This window comes from Mustela nivalis (genome assembly GCF_964662115.1).
Source record: "Mustela nivalis genome assembly, chromosome: 2".
NCBI classification, from domain to species: Eukaryota; Metazoa; Chordata; class Mammalia; order Carnivora; family Mustelidae; genus Mustela; species Mustela nivalis.
Window position 1 is genome coordinate 19,549,052 of NC_139021.1, and position 18,365 is coordinate 19,567,416.

The 18,365-nt window shown below is 42.0% G+C and overlaps 2 protein-coding genes across 3 annotated transcripts in view; both read left to right on the forward strand.

Moving 5' to 3' along the window:
* The first annotated feature begins 1,795 nt into the window (after positions 1-1,795).
* On the forward strand, positions 1,796-15,748 carry DSCC1 (DNA replication and sister chromatid cohesion 1). Its single transcript, XM_082719101.1, has 9 exons — positions 1,796-2,100; positions 4,022-4,190; positions 5,379-5,513; positions 6,765-6,855; positions 8,015-8,153; positions 8,849-8,901; positions 9,085-9,239; positions 11,728-11,876; positions 14,659-15,748. Exons 1-9 carry the CDS (start codon positions 1,922-1,924, stop codon positions 14,765-14,767), a joined length of 1,179 nt encoding a protein of 392 aa, XP_082575227.1. The 5' UTR covers positions 1,796-1,921; the 3' UTR covers positions 14,768-15,748.
* Positions 15,749-16,136: 388 nt separating this feature from the next.
* Positions 16,137-18,365, forward strand: part of TAF2 (TATA-box binding protein associated factor 2) — a 91,491-nt gene continuing 89,262 nt past the window's right edge. For both annotated transcript variants that reach the window (XM_082713751.1, XM_082713752.1), the window contains exons 1-2: positions 16,137-16,495; positions 16,907-16,961. In XM_082713751.1, the coding sequence (XP_082569877.1) occupies positions 16,413-16,495; positions 16,907-16,961 (138 nt within the window). In that variant the 5' untranslated portion in view covers positions 16,137-16,412. The remainder of the gene's footprint in view (positions 16,496-16,906; positions 16,962-18,365) is intronic.

Here is an 18,365-nt window from a genome sequence, read left to right on the forward strand (position 1 = left end):
TTCCAAGTTCAAGGGAGGGGGGAGGAGGCTGTAATCCAGCTGGAGGGGTCAAATGATGATCTTGTCTTCTCAGTGACCTCCTCCAACATGCTCCAAGTTTACCGTTGTGAAGTGGCTATTTTGTCTTTTGTAATTAGTAAGTATGTTTTAGGAAGATACCATGTAATTAATTAGTGTTTTGCAGGAAGATACCATGTAATTCAGGAAGATGCCATGTAAATATCCTATAAATATCCTGTTTCTCTTCAAATTGTCACCTGTTAGAGTAAATAATCTTTCAAAATCTAATAATAATCTAAATAATCTTTGAAAAATCTAAATCTGATCAAGTTACTCCTCTGCTTCAAATAACCCAATGATGTCCTATGCACTTTCCCTTCTTTTAGGGAACTACCACCTTCCCCATTGCCCAGGTCCTACTTCCAAGAGTCTTTTTCAACTCTTCTCCCTTTCTCATTGCCTTCAGCATCCACAAGACCCACCCACCCTACTTTCTGAATATTTGTTTTTTCTCCTTCTGCTTTTTCTGATACCACAGGATCAGTTCAGGTTTTTACCAAGCTTTGCGCTTGTCTATTTAAATTTTCTGTCTCCTCTTGCCAGTTTAAGCCTTGGTTCCTAATCTACTCTCTGAACTGCTACCTGAAAGATCCTTCTTTCTTTCTATTTCTTTTCTTTTTTTTTTTTTTTAAGATTTATTTATTTATTTGACAGACAGAGATCACAGTAGGCAAAGAGGCAGGCAGAGAGAGAGAGGAGGAAGCAGGCTCCCCGCTGAACAGAGAGCCCAATGCAGGGCTCGATCCCAGAACCCTGAGATCATGACCTGATCTCATGAGCTGAAGGCAGAGGCTTAACCCACTGAGCCACCCAGGTGCCCTGTAAAAGATCTTTCTAAAGCCAAATATCTATTGTTGATCTTTTCATATGTATATAAGAAAGTCCAACTAATAGATCTCAGAAATATAGAAGACGTGGGGGCATGGGGGGGGGGATGTTCTCAAGAAAATCATGTAAGAACATTTCCCAGAAATGAAGAATATGAATTTTCAGACTGAGAGGGCCTAGCATAGGCCTGGAGAGATCTCTGTAGAGTCCATGAGCTCCAGCTCACTGTTATTTTGCAAGAATATGAGTTCCATGTACCAGATATCTTGATTTTTTAAAAGAAGAAAAATCACATTAGTGGAAACTCTAATTTTTCAATTATGATTGAAATTAAAAAAAAAAAAATACATGCACAACACCCACAAACATGAAACCAGAGGAGGACAGGGGCATCTGTGGATTATAGTGGACGTGAAAAGCACTTGGGGGTGAAGAGTCTGGAAAAGCAGGACAGACCCAGTGTGAAAAGTCCTGGAAGCTGGCAGGAATATGAGCTTTTTTTCCAAGGGTGTGCCACCGCGGGTCGGGAGCTGGTCCCACTTGCCAAATGGGAAGAACCGGGACCACCTTAAAGGGTAGCGGGGAAGGATTTCTCGAAGGATACCTGCAGGGTGCTTAGCATAAGGCCCGCCCCTGGTGGGGGTGGGGGAGGATGAGACCATTTTGACGGCGAGGAAATGGGGGCGCCGGCGGGAAAGCGGAAGGGGAGGGCGAGGGCTCCGCGCGGCGCCCGGCGAGGTGGCAGCACAGCTCTCACGGGATCCCGCCGAGATGGCCCGGCGGAAGCGTGGATTTCCTCCCGCAGCCCCGGTCGTGCGTGGGGTGACGGGCCGCCGCGGACCGCACCCCCCCCCCCGAGCAGCGGGGACCTTTGGAGCCTTCCGCGGACGCTCCGCCCCGGAAACACGCCCCCTCCGCTTTGGCGCGCTTTTGGAAGGCTGTCCCTTGCTCGCGCAGCTCCGTTCTCTTTCATTAGCCTTGCGGCAACCCTCCTGCCCCCACCCCCGGCGCGGCGGGTCCCCCGGGCGCAGCCATGAAGCGGACCCGCGAGGAGGTGGACGCGACGCTCCAGATCGCCAAGCTGAACGCGGCCGAGCTGCAGCCCGCGGCGCACTGCCTGGCCTTCGGGCCCGGGGCCTGCGCGGCTGCCGGCGACTTCTGCCTGCTGGAGCTGGAGCCGGCCCTGTGCCAGCAGCTGGAGGCCGGGCACAGGTGACTGCCCCGCGGGGAGACGCGGGACGGGGAAACCGGGCGGGAAACGCAGAGGGCTCGCAGCTGCCCGGAGGCCTCCTCTCCAGCGCGCTGCCTTTCTAACGAGGGGTCCACGCCACTGCGGGTCCGTCCACGTAGCTGGACTGCGGTGATCCAGGGGACTGGCCCAGCTCATCTGGGGGGAACACCTGGGGAAATAGAACCTCAGTGAAGTTTTGGAGCCCTGAACACTGATGTCAGGATCTGCGCTGAACAATTGGCCATTCTAGCTTAAAATCCGGTGCTGCTATCTAATATTTATATAGAGTTCTCCTTGCTTTCCGCTTATATTCCACTATAGGTCGGACTAGGGAATGAGTTGAAAGCCGTTCTTCACGGTTGGTCATTGTGGGAGGCCTCCAAAAGCCGACTCGCGTGGGGCCGTTTAATGGAAATCTGAAGCTGTTTCTCATTTTGGGTCAGCTACGCATGGGCTGCAAAGCCATGGATTAAGAAATACAGAGGAGACGTCTAGAGAGTCGTTCAACTTTGTGCACGCCCAGCTTCTGGAAAAGGAGTTAGGGGCTCTGGTTTGCTTCTCTTCTGCAGCACCCCACCTCCAACACCTGTATCTTATGAGGCTGTTCTCTTGTAGATCTCTTTAACTTGAACTCTTCAGGCTTTCAGTTTTCACATTTACTCGTCTGACGCTGTTATAATTAACGGGCCATCTGCAGATGCTAGCCTCGAAGGATCTTTAAGGAAGCCTAAGCGGAGCCTCATCCGTGGGTTTTCATTCCAGCTGAGTTGGGGAGAGGGCGGAGTTTAAGAAAGGACTTCAGGTGTGTGCGGACTTGCTCTTATACAGTGACTGTTCATCCTCCTGGCAATCCAGAAGGACCAAGAAATGCGTCCAAGAAATGTTTAAAAACCTTTTTGCCAGGGGACGGGTAGTTGCTTTAAACAAAATATTGAAGCATGGATAGTGCAAGGTGGAAATAAATGTTGAAGAGTGGGTACTTGGAACCTAAGAGTTTTTAGCACTAGGAAACTCAAAAAAGAAAACCTACTTATTTTCACTTAAATTAAGTCTTAACTTTATTTTATTTTGTTTTCTTAATATTTTATTTATTTATTTGGCAGACAGAGATCACAAGAAGACAGAGAGGCAGGCAGAGAGAGAGAGAGGAGGAAGCAGGCACTTAGCAGGCTCTTTGCTGAGTGGAGAACCCAATGCGGGACTCCATCCCAGGATCCCGAGATTATGACCTGAAGACATAGGCTTTAACCCACTGAGCCAACCAGGCGCCCCAAGTCTTAATTTTAAAAAGCCTCTACATATTCTTCTGTTTCAGGGTTTATTCTTATTTCTTTAAAAGAGGTAACTAGTGTACAAACAAAACTGCTAGAGCCTCTGCCCTGTCAATGCCATCATCTTTGTCCTTAGCCTTTCTTCTTCTTCCTCACTTCTGTCCTTCCCGTCCTCTCTGGCTCTTTTCCCCCCGTGAGCCTTTGCCAGAACTTTTTTACTGCAGTTTGTAAAAACATGTTTTTCCTCTTTTTTTCATTCAGCGTTGCAGTTCTCTTTATAAAGTCCCAATTTCTTTGCAGCAGAGCTGATGGGTAGGTTAGGGTGTGCTGCTTTGATTGTGAGGGGGATATTCAGAACAAAACAAGAAGAACCACTCTTAGGTGGGTACCAGGACCAAGAGTATAATGATTGTCTGGGAGCCTATTAGAATTCTGGCTTCCAGCCCAGCCTGGCAGATTGGGATCTAGTTTTTTAACAAGATTCTTGGGGTGGTGGGGGTGGGGGGACAGACAGAGCCTCAAGACTTAATTTTACATTCTACAAGCCTAGAGGATTTTGGAACCGTTTATGATGAAGATGTCTGTTGGTGTCTCAGTAAACCCTGTATTTTCTCTTCCCATTTTCCTGCAGCCTTGTGATTCGGGGTGACAAAGATGAGCGGGCTGTCCTGTGCAGTAAAGACAAAACGTATGACTTGAAAATAGCGGACACTTCCAATATGTTGCTTTTTATTCCTGACTGTAAAACTCCGGACCAGCTGAAGAAGGAGGAAACTCACTGTAACATTATTCACGCTGAGGTACTGTTCTCTGCCTTCTAATTTATGTGAGAATCACAACACCTGTGCTAATACTGCTTTTAATTAAAATCTAGGTATGGGGGCACCTGGGTAGCTCAGTCGGTTAAGTGTCTGACTCTTGATTTTGGCTCAGGTCATGATCTCAAGGTCTAGGGCTTGAGCTCAGTGGGGAGTCTGCTTGAGATTCTCTCCTCTCCCTCTGTCTTTAAAATAATAAATAAATAAATAAATCTTTAAAAAAATCTTTAGTATAATCACAGGGAATCTGAAAAGTTCTCTAATGCAATTTAAAATGTCTCGGCATTGTTTGGAGTCTTGTGAAGTTGGCTTATTTTCCCTATTGGATTTTTAAGTCATAGGGAAGATGACCATTTTCTGCAACATGGAAAGTTTGTGATGAGGTGACATATTCTAAAAGTTTTACCTATTTTTAGTGAGTCTTGCTGGAGATATGTTTGAAAGGAGGCTCCCTCAAGCCACAACTAATGCTTTAAGTAATGTTTACGAGGTGAAGAAACGAAGAAATTTGAATTTTTGAGGCAGGTGTGTTTTTCACCTTTGAAGTTGGTTTAGCTCATTATGGCCTCTAGCCATGCATAATAAATTCTTAATTATCATGGAGACTACTGATGACTGATACCAAATAGAAGTTTCCATCCTGTCTAGATTCTTACACATGTCATGATCCAAACACAGCCCTTAATTCTCTTGGAATGACTTTAGGCCAATGACTGCCTAAGAATTGGAATAGAAATAAGGGAAAATACTGGGAAATGTCAGTGATCCATCATGTTGCTAGAACAGAATAACTTCTTGTAAATTTTCTTTTTTTGGTGGGGGGGGGGTGATTCTGTATTTCAATTGTAATTAACTAGAAATATGGGCAGTTCAGTCTTTTGTAAAAGATGTTATTTTTTCATCATGTACCTGTTTCGTAGGTGTTTTTGCAGGTGTATAACGAAGAAGGAGGTCCTCTGAGCTCTTGTTAAGGGAATTCTGTGCATTGAGACTGAGGAAAGTGTCACAAAGATCTACCAACTGAAGTTTTTTTGTTTTAAAGATTTTATTTTAAAGATTTACTTATTTGAGAAAGCGTGTGCTTTCTCTCTCACGGGGACAGAGGGAAGGGCTTGTATGAAATTTTCTTTTAGAAAGGCTCCTGAACGGTTCTGTATTTATATTTTCTAGATCTTTGGTTTTTCTAATAATTATTGGGAATTAAGAAGATGCAGACCTAAATTAAAGAAGCTAAAGAAACTTTTGATGGAAAATACTTATGAAGGACCCGACAGTCAAAAAGAAAAGGATTCAAATCATTCAAAAGTAAGACTTATTTTCATTTTTTTCTTTGAAATTTGAAATTTCTAAAAAATAGAAATAAAATTAGAGCCACTTAATGGCGACATTCTTACTTTTACTGTTTATATTATGAAAATTTCGAACATACCCCAAAGCAGAAAGACCCTCCCCCATATATTCATCACTCAGTTGAATATTTAGCAATATTTTGTCAATCTTGTGGCTTCTGTCTCTGCTATGTCCGACCTTATTTTTTTTTTTCCCTCCTTTTTCTGGAATACTTTAAAGCAAATGCGAGATATAATGGTGTCATTTACATAGCTGAAAGCTTCACGTGTCCCTAACTATGGAATACATTTTTTAGAAGTTTATTTTTTATTTAATTAAAAATATAATTAGGGGCTCTTCAGGAAAGACATTATGGAAGTGGAAAGTATTCTTATTCTCCTGTGAGAACTGATCGATTCATGGAAAAATATTTACAAGCTAAGTCAAAAAAAATTCTCAAGTTTTTAATATAATTCAAAATTATAGAACTGTATGGGCGTTCTGAAGACCGTATTGATGTTAGTTCTCGTTTTCTTCATCGACTGATTTTTTTTTCCTTTTTCTTTTTTTCCTATAGACCAGATAGTTCACTCATTTTATTTATTTATTTAAAGATTTTATTTATTCATTTGACAGAGATTATAAGTAGGCAGAGAAGCAGGCAGAGGAGGTGGGGGAAGCAGGCTCCCCACTGAGCAGAGCCCGATGCGGGGCTCGGTCCCAGGTCCCTGAGATCATGGCCTGAGCCGAAGGCAGAGGCTTATTAACCCACTGAGCCACCCAGGTGCCCCAGTTCACTCATTTTAAAGTGCCTTTAATTCAGTGGCTTTAGGAAATACAGAGTTGTGTGGTCAGTCACCACAATGACAATCAGAGCACTTTAATCACCCCAAGGAAACCCCGTACTTCCTACTTTTAACTGTTACCTTCTAATCTTACTTTTTCCTACTTCTCTCTCCCACTCAGCCCTACTTAACTTTTCTTTTCTCTTTGGCATCCTATCTACAAAACTGTGGCTATAGTCGACCTCACAAAGATTGACCCTATATTTTCTTCTTAGATTTCATGTAATAATCATTACACGTTATTAGAAGAAATTGAGCTATGTATAAATACTGTCTTAATCTGTTCTATGTATCTATTCTCCCAAATTCAGTGAGTCTAAAAATATATTCTTCAAAGGCCTTAAAGTGTTTTTTTTTTGTTTTTTTTTTCCCCTGGTTTCAGTATACAACGGAAGATTTGCTTGATCAAATTCAGGCAAGCGAGGAAGAAATAATGGCCCAATTACAAGTTCTAAATGCCTGTGAGATTGAAGGTAGGGTTACTTACCATAATTATTCAATGGAATTAATCATGTAAGGAAGAAATTTATGGACATTTTCATCCCACTGCATATTATCTATTTATCTAGTTATCTTTTGGTCTTAAAGCTTAGGTTAGGGTTAGGGTTAAGGTTAAAAAAGATATACTTATCTTTTTGGATGGGAGGTAGAGGCTACATGTCATGTTTACATGAAGAGGTCCAACCGACTGGTGAGTCCAGCCACTCCTAACGGGGCTTTTTCTTGAGGCACAGTTGATCCTAAGCCTTGGAAATAAAGTTTTAAATTATGGATGCCTGCCGTTAATTGCTACGGTATAGGAGTACCATGAATATTGAGGTTAGAAACCAATGGATTTTAATGCCACCCTCTTCATTTTTCACTTCTTGCATGGGGATGGATAAAATTTTGGTATGTGTCGAGGGGCGCATAGCTTATTCCTGGCGTTTTCTCAGATCGACATCACACACCGTCTTTTCTAAGGTCGCCTTTATTTTTTCAGACTAGCAATAGTAACATTCTCCCTTGGAAATGGTGGATTTGTACTTGATTTGTTTCTCCAGGGAGGATGGTGTTGCATTCGGGGATCAGTTGGCATTTTGTGATTTCTCAAGACAGGGAAAGGTATCTTGATGCCCAACCTTTATCTTGCCATTGATTCATATTGTACCTCTGAGTCTGTTGACTCTTGAGTGACCTAGGCCCCTTTATGAGCACGAGAACACCTCTGCAAGACATCTAGAGGAGAGTTACAGCCATGCCAGTGCCCCAGAGTGGAAATCACTCTGTGGGATATTCAACCTACAACCTTTGCCTCTTTTGTACAGTGTTCTAATGAAATCACTGAACCAGCTACAGGTTTCCGCATTTCCATTTAGATTGACAAGATTGCTCTGAACTAATTATTAAAGCACTTGAAAAAATCAGTGTGAGTCATAGGTAAGGTACTTTTTAAAAACCACTTGGGTTTCCCTCCAGACACAATTTGTAATGATGAGGAGAAAAGCATAAAAAGAAGTGTTTCCTCTAAAGAAAACTAAGATTCTAGTATCTTTTTTGTATTGGGCAAGAGCACACTGCTTCTTCATCAACCTATTAGCCAATTAATTTGCTTACAATGTCCTTTGTAACTATTACTTTGGGAATTGGTAGGTTATTGGAGGCTTCTTGAATTTGATTATGAGATGAAACTTCTGAATCATGTAACTCAGCTTGTGGATTCTGAATCTTGGTCTTTTGATAAAGTTCCTTTGAATATTTGTCTTCAGGAGCTTGGACCCTTGGAGCCAGAGTGAGTATTTTAATCACTGTCCCTCCAACTTGCTTAAAGGAAAGAAAATTATTTCCCGGAGTGGAACTAAAATAGAGCGTAGACTATTAATATTTTGATGTCTTACAGAAATTTAAAAAATAATATAACCAGGAAGGACTTAGAAGTTTTAGTCACTGGGCTGAGTAAATATCCATCATCTCTGTTTTGTTTGTTTGTTTTACTACCTTAAAAAAGACAGAGGCACCTGGGTGGCCCAGTGGGATCTGCCTTTGGCTCAGATCATGATCTCAGGGCCCCGGGATGGAGCCCAGCATCAGGCTCTCCGCTCAGCTGGGAGTCTGCTTCCTGTCCCCCCCTCCCCTCGGCTCGCCTCTCTGCCTGCTTGTGATCTCTGTCAAATAAATAAATAAAATCTTAAAAAAAATACAGTGTCCTTGCTACAATTCATAATGATGCTTTAGCTATCTTATGATAATAAATGTATGCTCACATAATTCATGAAAAAAAAAATGTTTAGTATGGGCCTGTCATGTATTAGCTTTCCAGTATATTGTACTTAGTTCCTGCTGTAAAAATTTTAATTGGCAACCAAAATCACTTAGTATGTAAAATCTCAAATTTGTATCTTAAGTTTTTAGTTAGCAATGGTGTTTAAGATACAATGCCTAAAAATGTATTGACAACTTTTCAAAGGAGTGTTTTAAATTTTTCAGGGCAATGATTGAACACTGTCTTAAATGTTACGGGAAGAAATACGTAGAGGAAGGTAAGATTTGGAAAGTATTTTAACTTGTCTGTGTTCAAACTGGTACACCTTTCTGAAATGTGCGCCTGGGTTTGCGGGAGGTGAGTTGGGTGTAATTTTTCCTGAGAAATTTCACTGGGGAAAAAGAAACCGGAGTAGTACATTGAATGGTCAGAAGACCATAGGAAACAACCTTTTCCTTAGGTGAAGTTTATTTTGCATTGAGTGCTGATAGAATTTGCAGAGCAACAGCACAGATGCTCCTTCAAAATGCAGTGAAATTTAACCTGGCTGAGTTTCAAGAGGTGTGGCAACAGAGCGTTCCAGAAGGAATGACAACGCGGCTCGATCAGCTTAAGGTGAGGTTAGTGGTGGGGATTGCTGCCATAACGCAATGGGTTTTCATTCGTTACTGGGTGACATGAAATCTTTATTGACACTGTGAGTTGGGAGCCACTTTATTTTCCAAAGCACCGTTTCCATTAGGAGCCGACGATGCATTCAGTCCGTCACTGCTTTGAGAATGTTTCTGTCACCTTGGTGAGGTCCTTCAGGCTGGTGTACAGTTAATCCTTCTTCCTGCCCCTGGTGTATTTCATCTTGCTGCATTTGTCTTCCCACCAGCACTGTCGGAACCCGAAGTGCCATATTTACATGGCTGTAAAGAGCAATGGTGTCCCTCCGATCCATTCTCTGCAGTGCTGCTAGAATGACTTGGAAAATGTCAGTGGATGAGATGAACGTCATGCTTAATGATGTAATGGTTGCCCGTAGCATTTAAGATAGACAATCCAGGAGGGCGCCTGGTGGGCCCAGTCGGTGAAGCATCTGCCTTCGGCTCAGGTCATGGTCCGAGGGTCCTGGGATCGAGTCCCACATCAGGCTCCCTGCTCAGTGGGGAGTCTGCTTCTCCCTCTCCCTCCTCCTCTACCACCTGCTTGTGTGTGCGTGCGTGCATGCCCCCTCTCTCAAATAAGTAAAATCTTTAAAAAAGAAAAAACAAAATCCAGGACCCATATCTTGGCCTGCAAAGTGCTTCATCATCCCCCTAGAGCTCCATCTCCTCCTGCTCACTGTGTTCCAGTCTTTCAGGTTTTCAAGATCCTCAAGCTCTCTCCCACCTGAGGACCTTCACACAAGGCTTTTTGTTCTAGAACAACCTTTTTTGTAGTTTTACCTTGCCACCTCCTATTCCTCTTTGAGTCACTGCTTCAAGGAGGCTTTTCTTTTCTCTAAAAAAAAATGTCTCCTGTTGACTTTACCGGAGCACCCAATATTTTTCCTTCATGGCGCTCACTGCTTAGCTCTGGGAAAATATTTAATTATGTGAGTTTCCCACTCTCCATGGTGATAGAATTTTCTTCACTGTTGCTTGTTAATAGTGTCGTGTATGCTCAGTAAGTGTTTGTTACAGTGAGGAAGGATTTGCTCAATACTGAGAGTTCCTACTACATCCAGGCATCATGCTGGACGCTGAGAAGAAGATGTCAAATGCCATCAGGGTCCTCAGCCTGGGCTCTGGCAATGGGGGTGCCTCTGACATGCATAAATCCTTTCTTATAATGTAGCATGATCTGTGTCACAGGAAGGGTGTGTACAAGGTGTTATGGGAGCAAAGGAAGGGGACTTCTGCATCTCACTGACTGGTTGATCGGGGATGAATTCCTGAAGGCATGGCTGTTTGAGCTGCCGAGTTTGAAAGGACGAACTATGAACTCTCTAGATGGAAGGGCAGGGATGAGGACCCCGGAGAGCCTGTTCCAAGGCATGGAGAGAGAGAAATTGGGCACTATTGGTAGAGATGTGTGACTAGAATAAAATGTGCTGGTGAGTCAGTGAGGGACACTAGGGTCTGTGCAAAGGGATAGAAAGCTCTTGGGGGCCTTTGAGTGACATCAGAAGAGAAGACCACCTGATGAATTTTGCCTTTTGGAAAGAACACTGTGACCTTGAGGATGTTTGGATGGAAGGTAGGCTAGATTATGAAAGAGGAGAAATCTCCAGGCTTTCTACAGTTATAGTTACTTGTAACAGAGAAAGTGCTGGCCAAAGAAATTAGGTGATGAGGAATGGTTAAGGGAAATGTTGAGGCCTTAAAATCTATAGGATTCAGTGATCACATAGGTATGGGGTTTGAATAATGGAATCTAGGATAATGCCCAGAGTGTTCATGGTTTCCTAGGATAATGGGACTAGAGCAGGAAACTAGAGCAGTTTCCTAGGATAATGGGACTAGTATCAAATGAGTTCTTAGATAGGTTTAGATAGGGTATAGAGTTCTTGCCCTCAGAGGAGTAATTTGAGTTGAAGGTACATGTGTTGCTGTCATTAGCGAGTAGTGTTTGCAGTCTGAGGGTAAGTCGGGTGAGTTGAGACACCCAGGACAATGACCTTGAACCAAGTTGCGGTATCAGGGTAGGAGCCAAGGGAAATGCAACGCTGAGTTAGGAGGAAAATAATAAGACGGTGATGTCAGTGATGGAAATTCAAATAGGGAGGAGACAACATCAATAAAGAAGACGGCTAGCAAATCCAAGGAAGGGTGCCCCAAGATTTGGCAATGACAGGTCATTGGTGACCTTGAACTAGAGCTATCCTGATAAACTGAGCAACGGAAGTCAGATTGTTGAAGGGAAAACGAGAATTCACCGTCTAAGGGAGCTCTTTTTATGAAAAACGCTATTGAGGGTCTCTCCTAGAGGAGGTGGAAGTTTGTGGAAGTTTCACGTAGCTGACGTCTTGAGTAGCTTGGGCTCAGCCAAACCTAAAGGTAAAAAAGAATGAGTTATATTTAGACACTAAACCATTATTCTAACTGCCCGTTTTCATTTCATTTTTTTAAAATAGGGTTTAGCCTTGGTGGATCGACACTCGAGACCAGAAATCATATTTTTGCTAAAAGTAGATGATTTGCCTGAGGATAATCAAGAACGTTTTAACAGTCTCTTCTCTCTAAGGGAAAAGTGGACAGAAGAAGACATTGCTCCGTATATTCAGTAAGTAATTTACCAAAGTGGATTTTGAGGATTTTCGTTTCTTTCTCTTTTCTTTTTTAAAGGTTTTATTTATTTATTTGATAGACAGGTATCACACGTAGGCAGAGAAGCAGGCAGAGAGAGGAGGAATCAGGCTCCCTGCTGAGCAGAAAGCCCAGTGTGAGGCTTGATTCCAGGACCCTGAGATCATGACCTGAGCCAAAGGCAGAGGCTTAACCCACTGAGCCACCCAGGTGGATGCGACGGTTCTTTTTATAAAGAGATTTTATAAAGAGATTTTTATAAAGAGACTTATTATTAGGAATTTTTTTTTTTTTTTGAGTATTCCCTGAGGACATGGCTTCCTTTGAAACTTTTTCAAGTGGTGGCTGTCTTTTCTGTCATTATTCACCTCTGGTCCCAGAGGTGGGAATGTGTTATCTTTCTTCCTCATGCTGCCTCTAAAACCACTTCTCTGCCCTTCTTCCTGCCAAACTGTAGCTCTTCCAGGCCAAGTCACACTACATGCCCCACTATGGCTCTAAAGCAGGCCCTCTCGCTGATGGACAGCCCCCCCCCCCTTTCCTGCTGCCTCGCTTTAACATTTCCCATAGATGCCAGATTGCAGGAAAACGACCTAGCTCGTTGGTCACTGTTTACAGGACTCAAATCTCAACTGTACTAATGCTGCCACCTCTTCACTGTGTCTCATCTCTCCTGTCCTCTCTTTACCCAGGCTGGACGTAGAAACAGGTAAGAAGAGACAAGAACAACGTCTTTCCTACCATTAAATCTGCCAGCCTCCTTGGATTATGTCTGCACAAACGTCCTTTGCAGTCCTTCCTCTATAATGCATGAACCATCCCTGCTTCTGCTCCTAAGGCCAGTCCTTCTACACTAGATCAATACCCTTTTTTTTTTTTTTTTTAGATTTTATTTATTTTTTTGACAGATGGAGATCACAAGCAGGCAGAGAGAGAAAGAGAGAGAGGAGGAAGCAGGCTCCCCGCTGAGCAAGCAGAGAGCCCGATGTGGGGCTCGATCCAGGACCCTGGGATCATGACCCGAGTGGAAGGCAGAGGCTTTAACCCACTGAGCCATGCAGGCGCTCCATCCCTCTGGCCTTATTAAACACGTACCTCCTCTAGTTATCTCTGTCCCCCCTTTTGTTATTGATGTCTCCCTACCTGCTGTATTATTCCCATCAACATATGGGATTCTGTACTAGTGCTCATTTTAAAAAACAACAACCTACTGGACCCCATACCTTCTGCTCTGTTTCACAAGAAATTCCTTTTGAAAGTTTGGGCACTCATTTCTGCTTCTTTGTCTCCCATTCTTTCCTTAACCTGTTGGCATCTGTCTTTCTTACATTTCAGCGGTCAACCATCTATCCTTATTTACTTGGCCTCTTAGAACTGTTGGGACACTGTGCACCATTTTCTACTTGAAGCACACCGTTTTTGTCCCCTCTCTCCCAAGGCAGCTCCTTCTGTCTCTTGCTCAGATGTTCCGGTTCTTTACAACCTGTAAATGCTTCTGAGCTCTGGGACTGTTCTTGACTGTCTGCTTTTCCATTTGTATTTTTTTCCTTGGTGCCCTCATCTAGACCTGGATTTAAACTTAATGACTTCCTAATTTTATCTTCATATTTGAAGATATTTCCCTGAGTTCCAGTTTCTCTTACCTGGCTCTCTATTGAACACGTCCACTGGGATATCTAAGAGGAGTTTCAAACCGGACATGCTCACAACAGAACTGTGGTTCCGCCTTGTCCTAATCCTATCTTCCACCTCTCAGTGACATCACTACCATTAGTCCAATTACTCAAGCAAAACATCTGGGAATCATACTCGTCTTTTTTCTTTTTTCTTCTCTCACTCTCTGGTTCAAACTATGAGCAAATCCTAATGGGTCTTCTAGGACCTGCCTCTGAATTGGTGTCCCTACTTATATTTTTCCCTCTTCTGTCCTGTGCTTCAGACTTTTTATTTTGGAAAATTTCAAATGTTCAGAAGTGACAATATAACATAATGAATGCACCAGGTACTCACCACTTAGCTTTCATAATCATCAACTCCATTATTTAAAATTTAGATCATGTTCTGCTTTTATGTTAATGAAAACCCACCTAGTGACTTCCCTTTATACTTAGAATTAAATCCCAACTGCTCCTTTCCATGTTCTTTAAAGCCTGTATGACCATGCTGTTGCTCTCTTCTCCAGCTCCTGTCCCTTCATTCTTTCTTTACCCATACTTCCAGTGATAGTCCTTCTCCTCTTTGGGGTACAGAAGATGAAGCTAAAGTTCAGGGAGGGTGGGTAACATAGATAAGCACCCACAGGTAGCCTGGGACCCAGGGTCTCTGTCTAGACCCTCCTATATTGCATGGCTTGTATTTCTGATTTAGAGACTGTGTGATACAATGGTGAAAAAAAATTGGACTTAGAAGTCATGCAGACCTGGCAGCGAAGTTTGGTTCCATTCTTGACTACCTGAGTTCCATATCTAATGTGGGGTTAAGTGATATATTACTGTTACTCTTTCTGTGGTTAAACAAGGTAATATGTGTATAGTACCTATTTCAATTAAGGCTTAGTAACCACTCCATACCCTATCTCTCCCACAAACACACATCCTTATGCTTGTTGGAAAGATGGATATAGTTAAGAGATACAAGTAATTAACACTATGAGTATAGTATATATATAGTGTATATGTATATGAATATAATGAGTATAATATATATATAAATAGCTCTATGAATATTCATGCTATTCATTTGGTTTTTTTTCCCCACAGAGACTTGTGTGGAGAGAAGCAAACCATAGGTGCATTGCTCACTAAATATTCTCGCTCGTCAATACAGAATGGTGTTAAAGTTTACAATTCAAGAAGACCCATTTCTTAAAAGAAGAACAGTCTGTTCTTTGGGACTGAAGTTGCTTCATAAAGTTGATGGTTATAAGAAAAAGATTCTTGCATATATTTGCATATACAGATTTTAAAAACATACTTTGAAACGTTTTTCTCCTAATCCTAAGTGTTTTGAAACTACGGCTCTTTTTCCCTTAAATGAAATAGGACATTTATCTTTCAAGTTATTTTTTTATTATGCATACAGACTAAATTAAATAACGACAAAAGTGTTGTTTTCTATATTTAGTATATCTTGAGTCTATATGGTTTTATTTATAGAAAAGTGTTGGCCTTTTTTATATTTAAAATTGCATTCCTTTAGGATTTGACGTCCTAATAATTAACAAATTTAAAGGCTTTTTTCAGAGAACTAAATAGTAATACTTTCCTAGAAAAACTATTTGTTCACTAAAATGTCATTTCTCAAGTGATTTCCCCTCTATTTTCAACATTCCACCAAGACAGAGAGTCACTAGATCCTCTGTTATCTAAATTAGTCATTTACATTGATGAAGTTGGCCTGGTAATAGCTGCTATGTTGCCTGGCTGATGTCCATGTGAAATGGGTGTGATCCTCAATCTTACATGAAGAATACTCCTAGAGCAATTTATAATCCTGTAATGGAGAAAAGGGACACGGCTAATACTGGAAATCTACAAGTAATGTCTAATGGGTTTTGGAATGCTTGATAAAATGCCTTTATAGCTCTATTTTCCTGATTTGTATTCATTTGACCAAAGTTCAAATTAATTTTAACTTTGCTAATAAGCTTGTCACCAGGACAGTTTGAGGGGTTAGGCGAAAGATAAATCTGATCCAAGGTTAAAAAAAAAATGTTAATGGGTAATCCACAATTACCTAACCAAGATTCGACTGTTCCTGAAATTTGCAACTGTTTTATTCTCTTGTACATAAATTGCATATGTCGATGGTTTCAAAATATTTGTCGTTTCAATAAACGTTTTGTATCTATGTGCGATTATTTAAAAAAAAACAAAAATACCGAGGCAGCAGTACCTAGTGAGGCCTCTAAGTTAGGACTACCTGGGTCTAATTACAGGTCTCACAGCTACAGTCACTGGGGCTCAATAAGTTCATGCTGTCCCTTCACTCAGCAAACCGGCGGGACCCTCTTCTCTGGTTTCATGTGCTCCTGGTTCTAAGACCCCACCCCCATTCCCCGCTCCGCTCTTCTCCAACCATTATGTATTTTCTAATTTTTAACAGTAGGCATCCAAGTGCCGGAAAAAGCAAAAGCAAAACCCCCAATGCGGTCGCGCAAGCCCCACCCACCGGCACAGAACTTCCGGCTCCCGCCCTCGGCGCCGTCCCAGTTCCGCTGACGCCAGAGGTCAGAGGTGACAGGCAAGATGTCGGCCGTCTGTGGCTTGGAGCGGTTGGTGAAAGGAGCATTTTCGTGACAAGCTCGCCGGAGACGGCGAAAAGGAACCGAATCGCGGGAGCAAGTTTGAGGCGGCGGCGGATCGGACGCGGCGGGGTGTGGGCGCCGAGGGAGCCCTGGCCGCGGGGCATGACTGTCGGGAACGTGGGGGAGCGGGGAGTGGGAGGTGCCGGAGGCTGGTAATACCTCGCAGTCCCCCGGGAACCGGGAAGCCAAGCTCGGTGGGAGCGCTTCATGCCGCCGACTGGTTTAGAGCCTGCCAGGATGAACAGGAAGAAAGGAGACAAGGGCTTTGAAAGCCCAAGGCCATATAAATTATAAGTATTTTTTCGTATTCCTTTCCTTTTGTAGCTTTAGTTCTTATTAGTTAAATTTTGTGATTGCTTGACGCTGCCTTGGTGACCCTGGGAAATCTAGTGGGAAACGAGAGCCCACTCACGGTGGTGGAAATGCCGTTTGTAGGACCCTATGTGGGCAGTATGTATGGTTTTGAATGGCAGTGTGCAACATATTTAATGTCCCTTGCAGGTCAATAAGTGTTTTTCTTAAAATACCTAGCTTCCTATTTTTATACGAAGAAATCTATTTTCGTGGCTGTTGCTAAATTTTAAACGTGCAGTTACCTTAATTAGTAGGATTGTGAGCTGCTTAGAACTTCCTGATTATTCTTCCGCAGAATTATGTTTTTATTTAATAATAGTAATATTTTCTTTTTCTTTTTAATATACAACCCATCAGGTTGTCTGCATCAACAATATAAACTTCCAGAGAAAATCTGTTGTAGTAAGTATATTCTCAACAATTATAAGCAGTAACAAATTACAATATTTAGAAATGTTCCCTTCCAGATGACTATGCTTCAAGACTAGGTAATATTCAGAATTCAGATCTGTGTGACTCCAAGGTGCATAGTCTTGCTGCTGTTCCAACTGCCTCAAATCTCCCTTCTTTCTCTCTCTTTTTGTTTCTGTATTAACATTTTATTCTGTTTAATCTGTTGTGGAATGTGAAAGTCTCTATTACCAAGCATTTTAGAATTTTGCATGACACAAGAATAAGCCCATAGTGAAATTTCTTCTGTGAGAAAAATTAAGATTAGCGCTCTCACAGACTTAACTTGGCTGCTAAGAGGCCGGTTTTGTTTTCTGATACTTGGCTGACCTGGTTTAGGAGCATTGCTTTTTAAAGGGTTAGGTATGGTGTGAGGGTGTTTGAAATCTCTCAGACCTTGCCCCTTTCCTTTGATATTTATAGATTGCATATATAATCCAGTCTGGGACAGTTTTTGGCTACCCAAGTGCTTAGTTTGGGGGGACCTATATTAAAGAGACAAAATTTTAGTGAGCTTTGTTTTTTTGTTTTTTTGTTGTCATTTGTTTTGTTTTGGTTTTTGCAGGGGGTGGGTGATGGCATGAACTTCCTTTTGGAACTGTTACCGCTGTATGCATAAGTTTACTCAAGATGAGCTGTATAGTTAAATTAAAAAGTAACCTATTATAGGAATCTTAGAATCCTTAAAGGTTCACTAAGTTCCATCTCCTTATTTAGGGAATTTCTCTGTCAATATTCCTTGCAACTGACCCTTGAATAATGTAGGGGCTAGGGGTTCCGACTTCCTGCACCATCAAAAATATGGGTATAACTTTGACTTCCCAAAATCTTACTGGTAATAGCCTACTATTGACCAGAAGTATTATCAGTAACATGAACAGTTGATTAACGTGTATTTTGTATGTTTATTATATACTGTGTTATTGTAATAAAGTAAGGTAGGGAAATAATGTGTTATTAAGAAAATCATAAGGAAGAGAAAATACATTTACAGTACCGCCCTGTATTAGGAAAAAAATCCACATATACGTGGGCCTGTGCGTTCAAATCTGTGTTGTTCAGGGATCAGCTAGATTTACCTTGTACTTCGTGGAAGGATATTTAGGTGTGTTGTGTTGTGTTGTGTTAGTTGGGCAGGGAAGATAGGAGAATTAGGAAGTTTAATTAAGATGTTACTGTAATAATCTTGGGGAGAAATGATGCAGCCCTGAATGAAATAACAATAATGAAAGTGGTGTAGAAATAGAATTGACATGATTGACTGAATTGCAGTGAATGTTCATTGAGTACATTCTATGTATGAGACTTTACTAAGGTTTTATGTGAGTGATCTCAATCACAACCCCATGAAGTAGA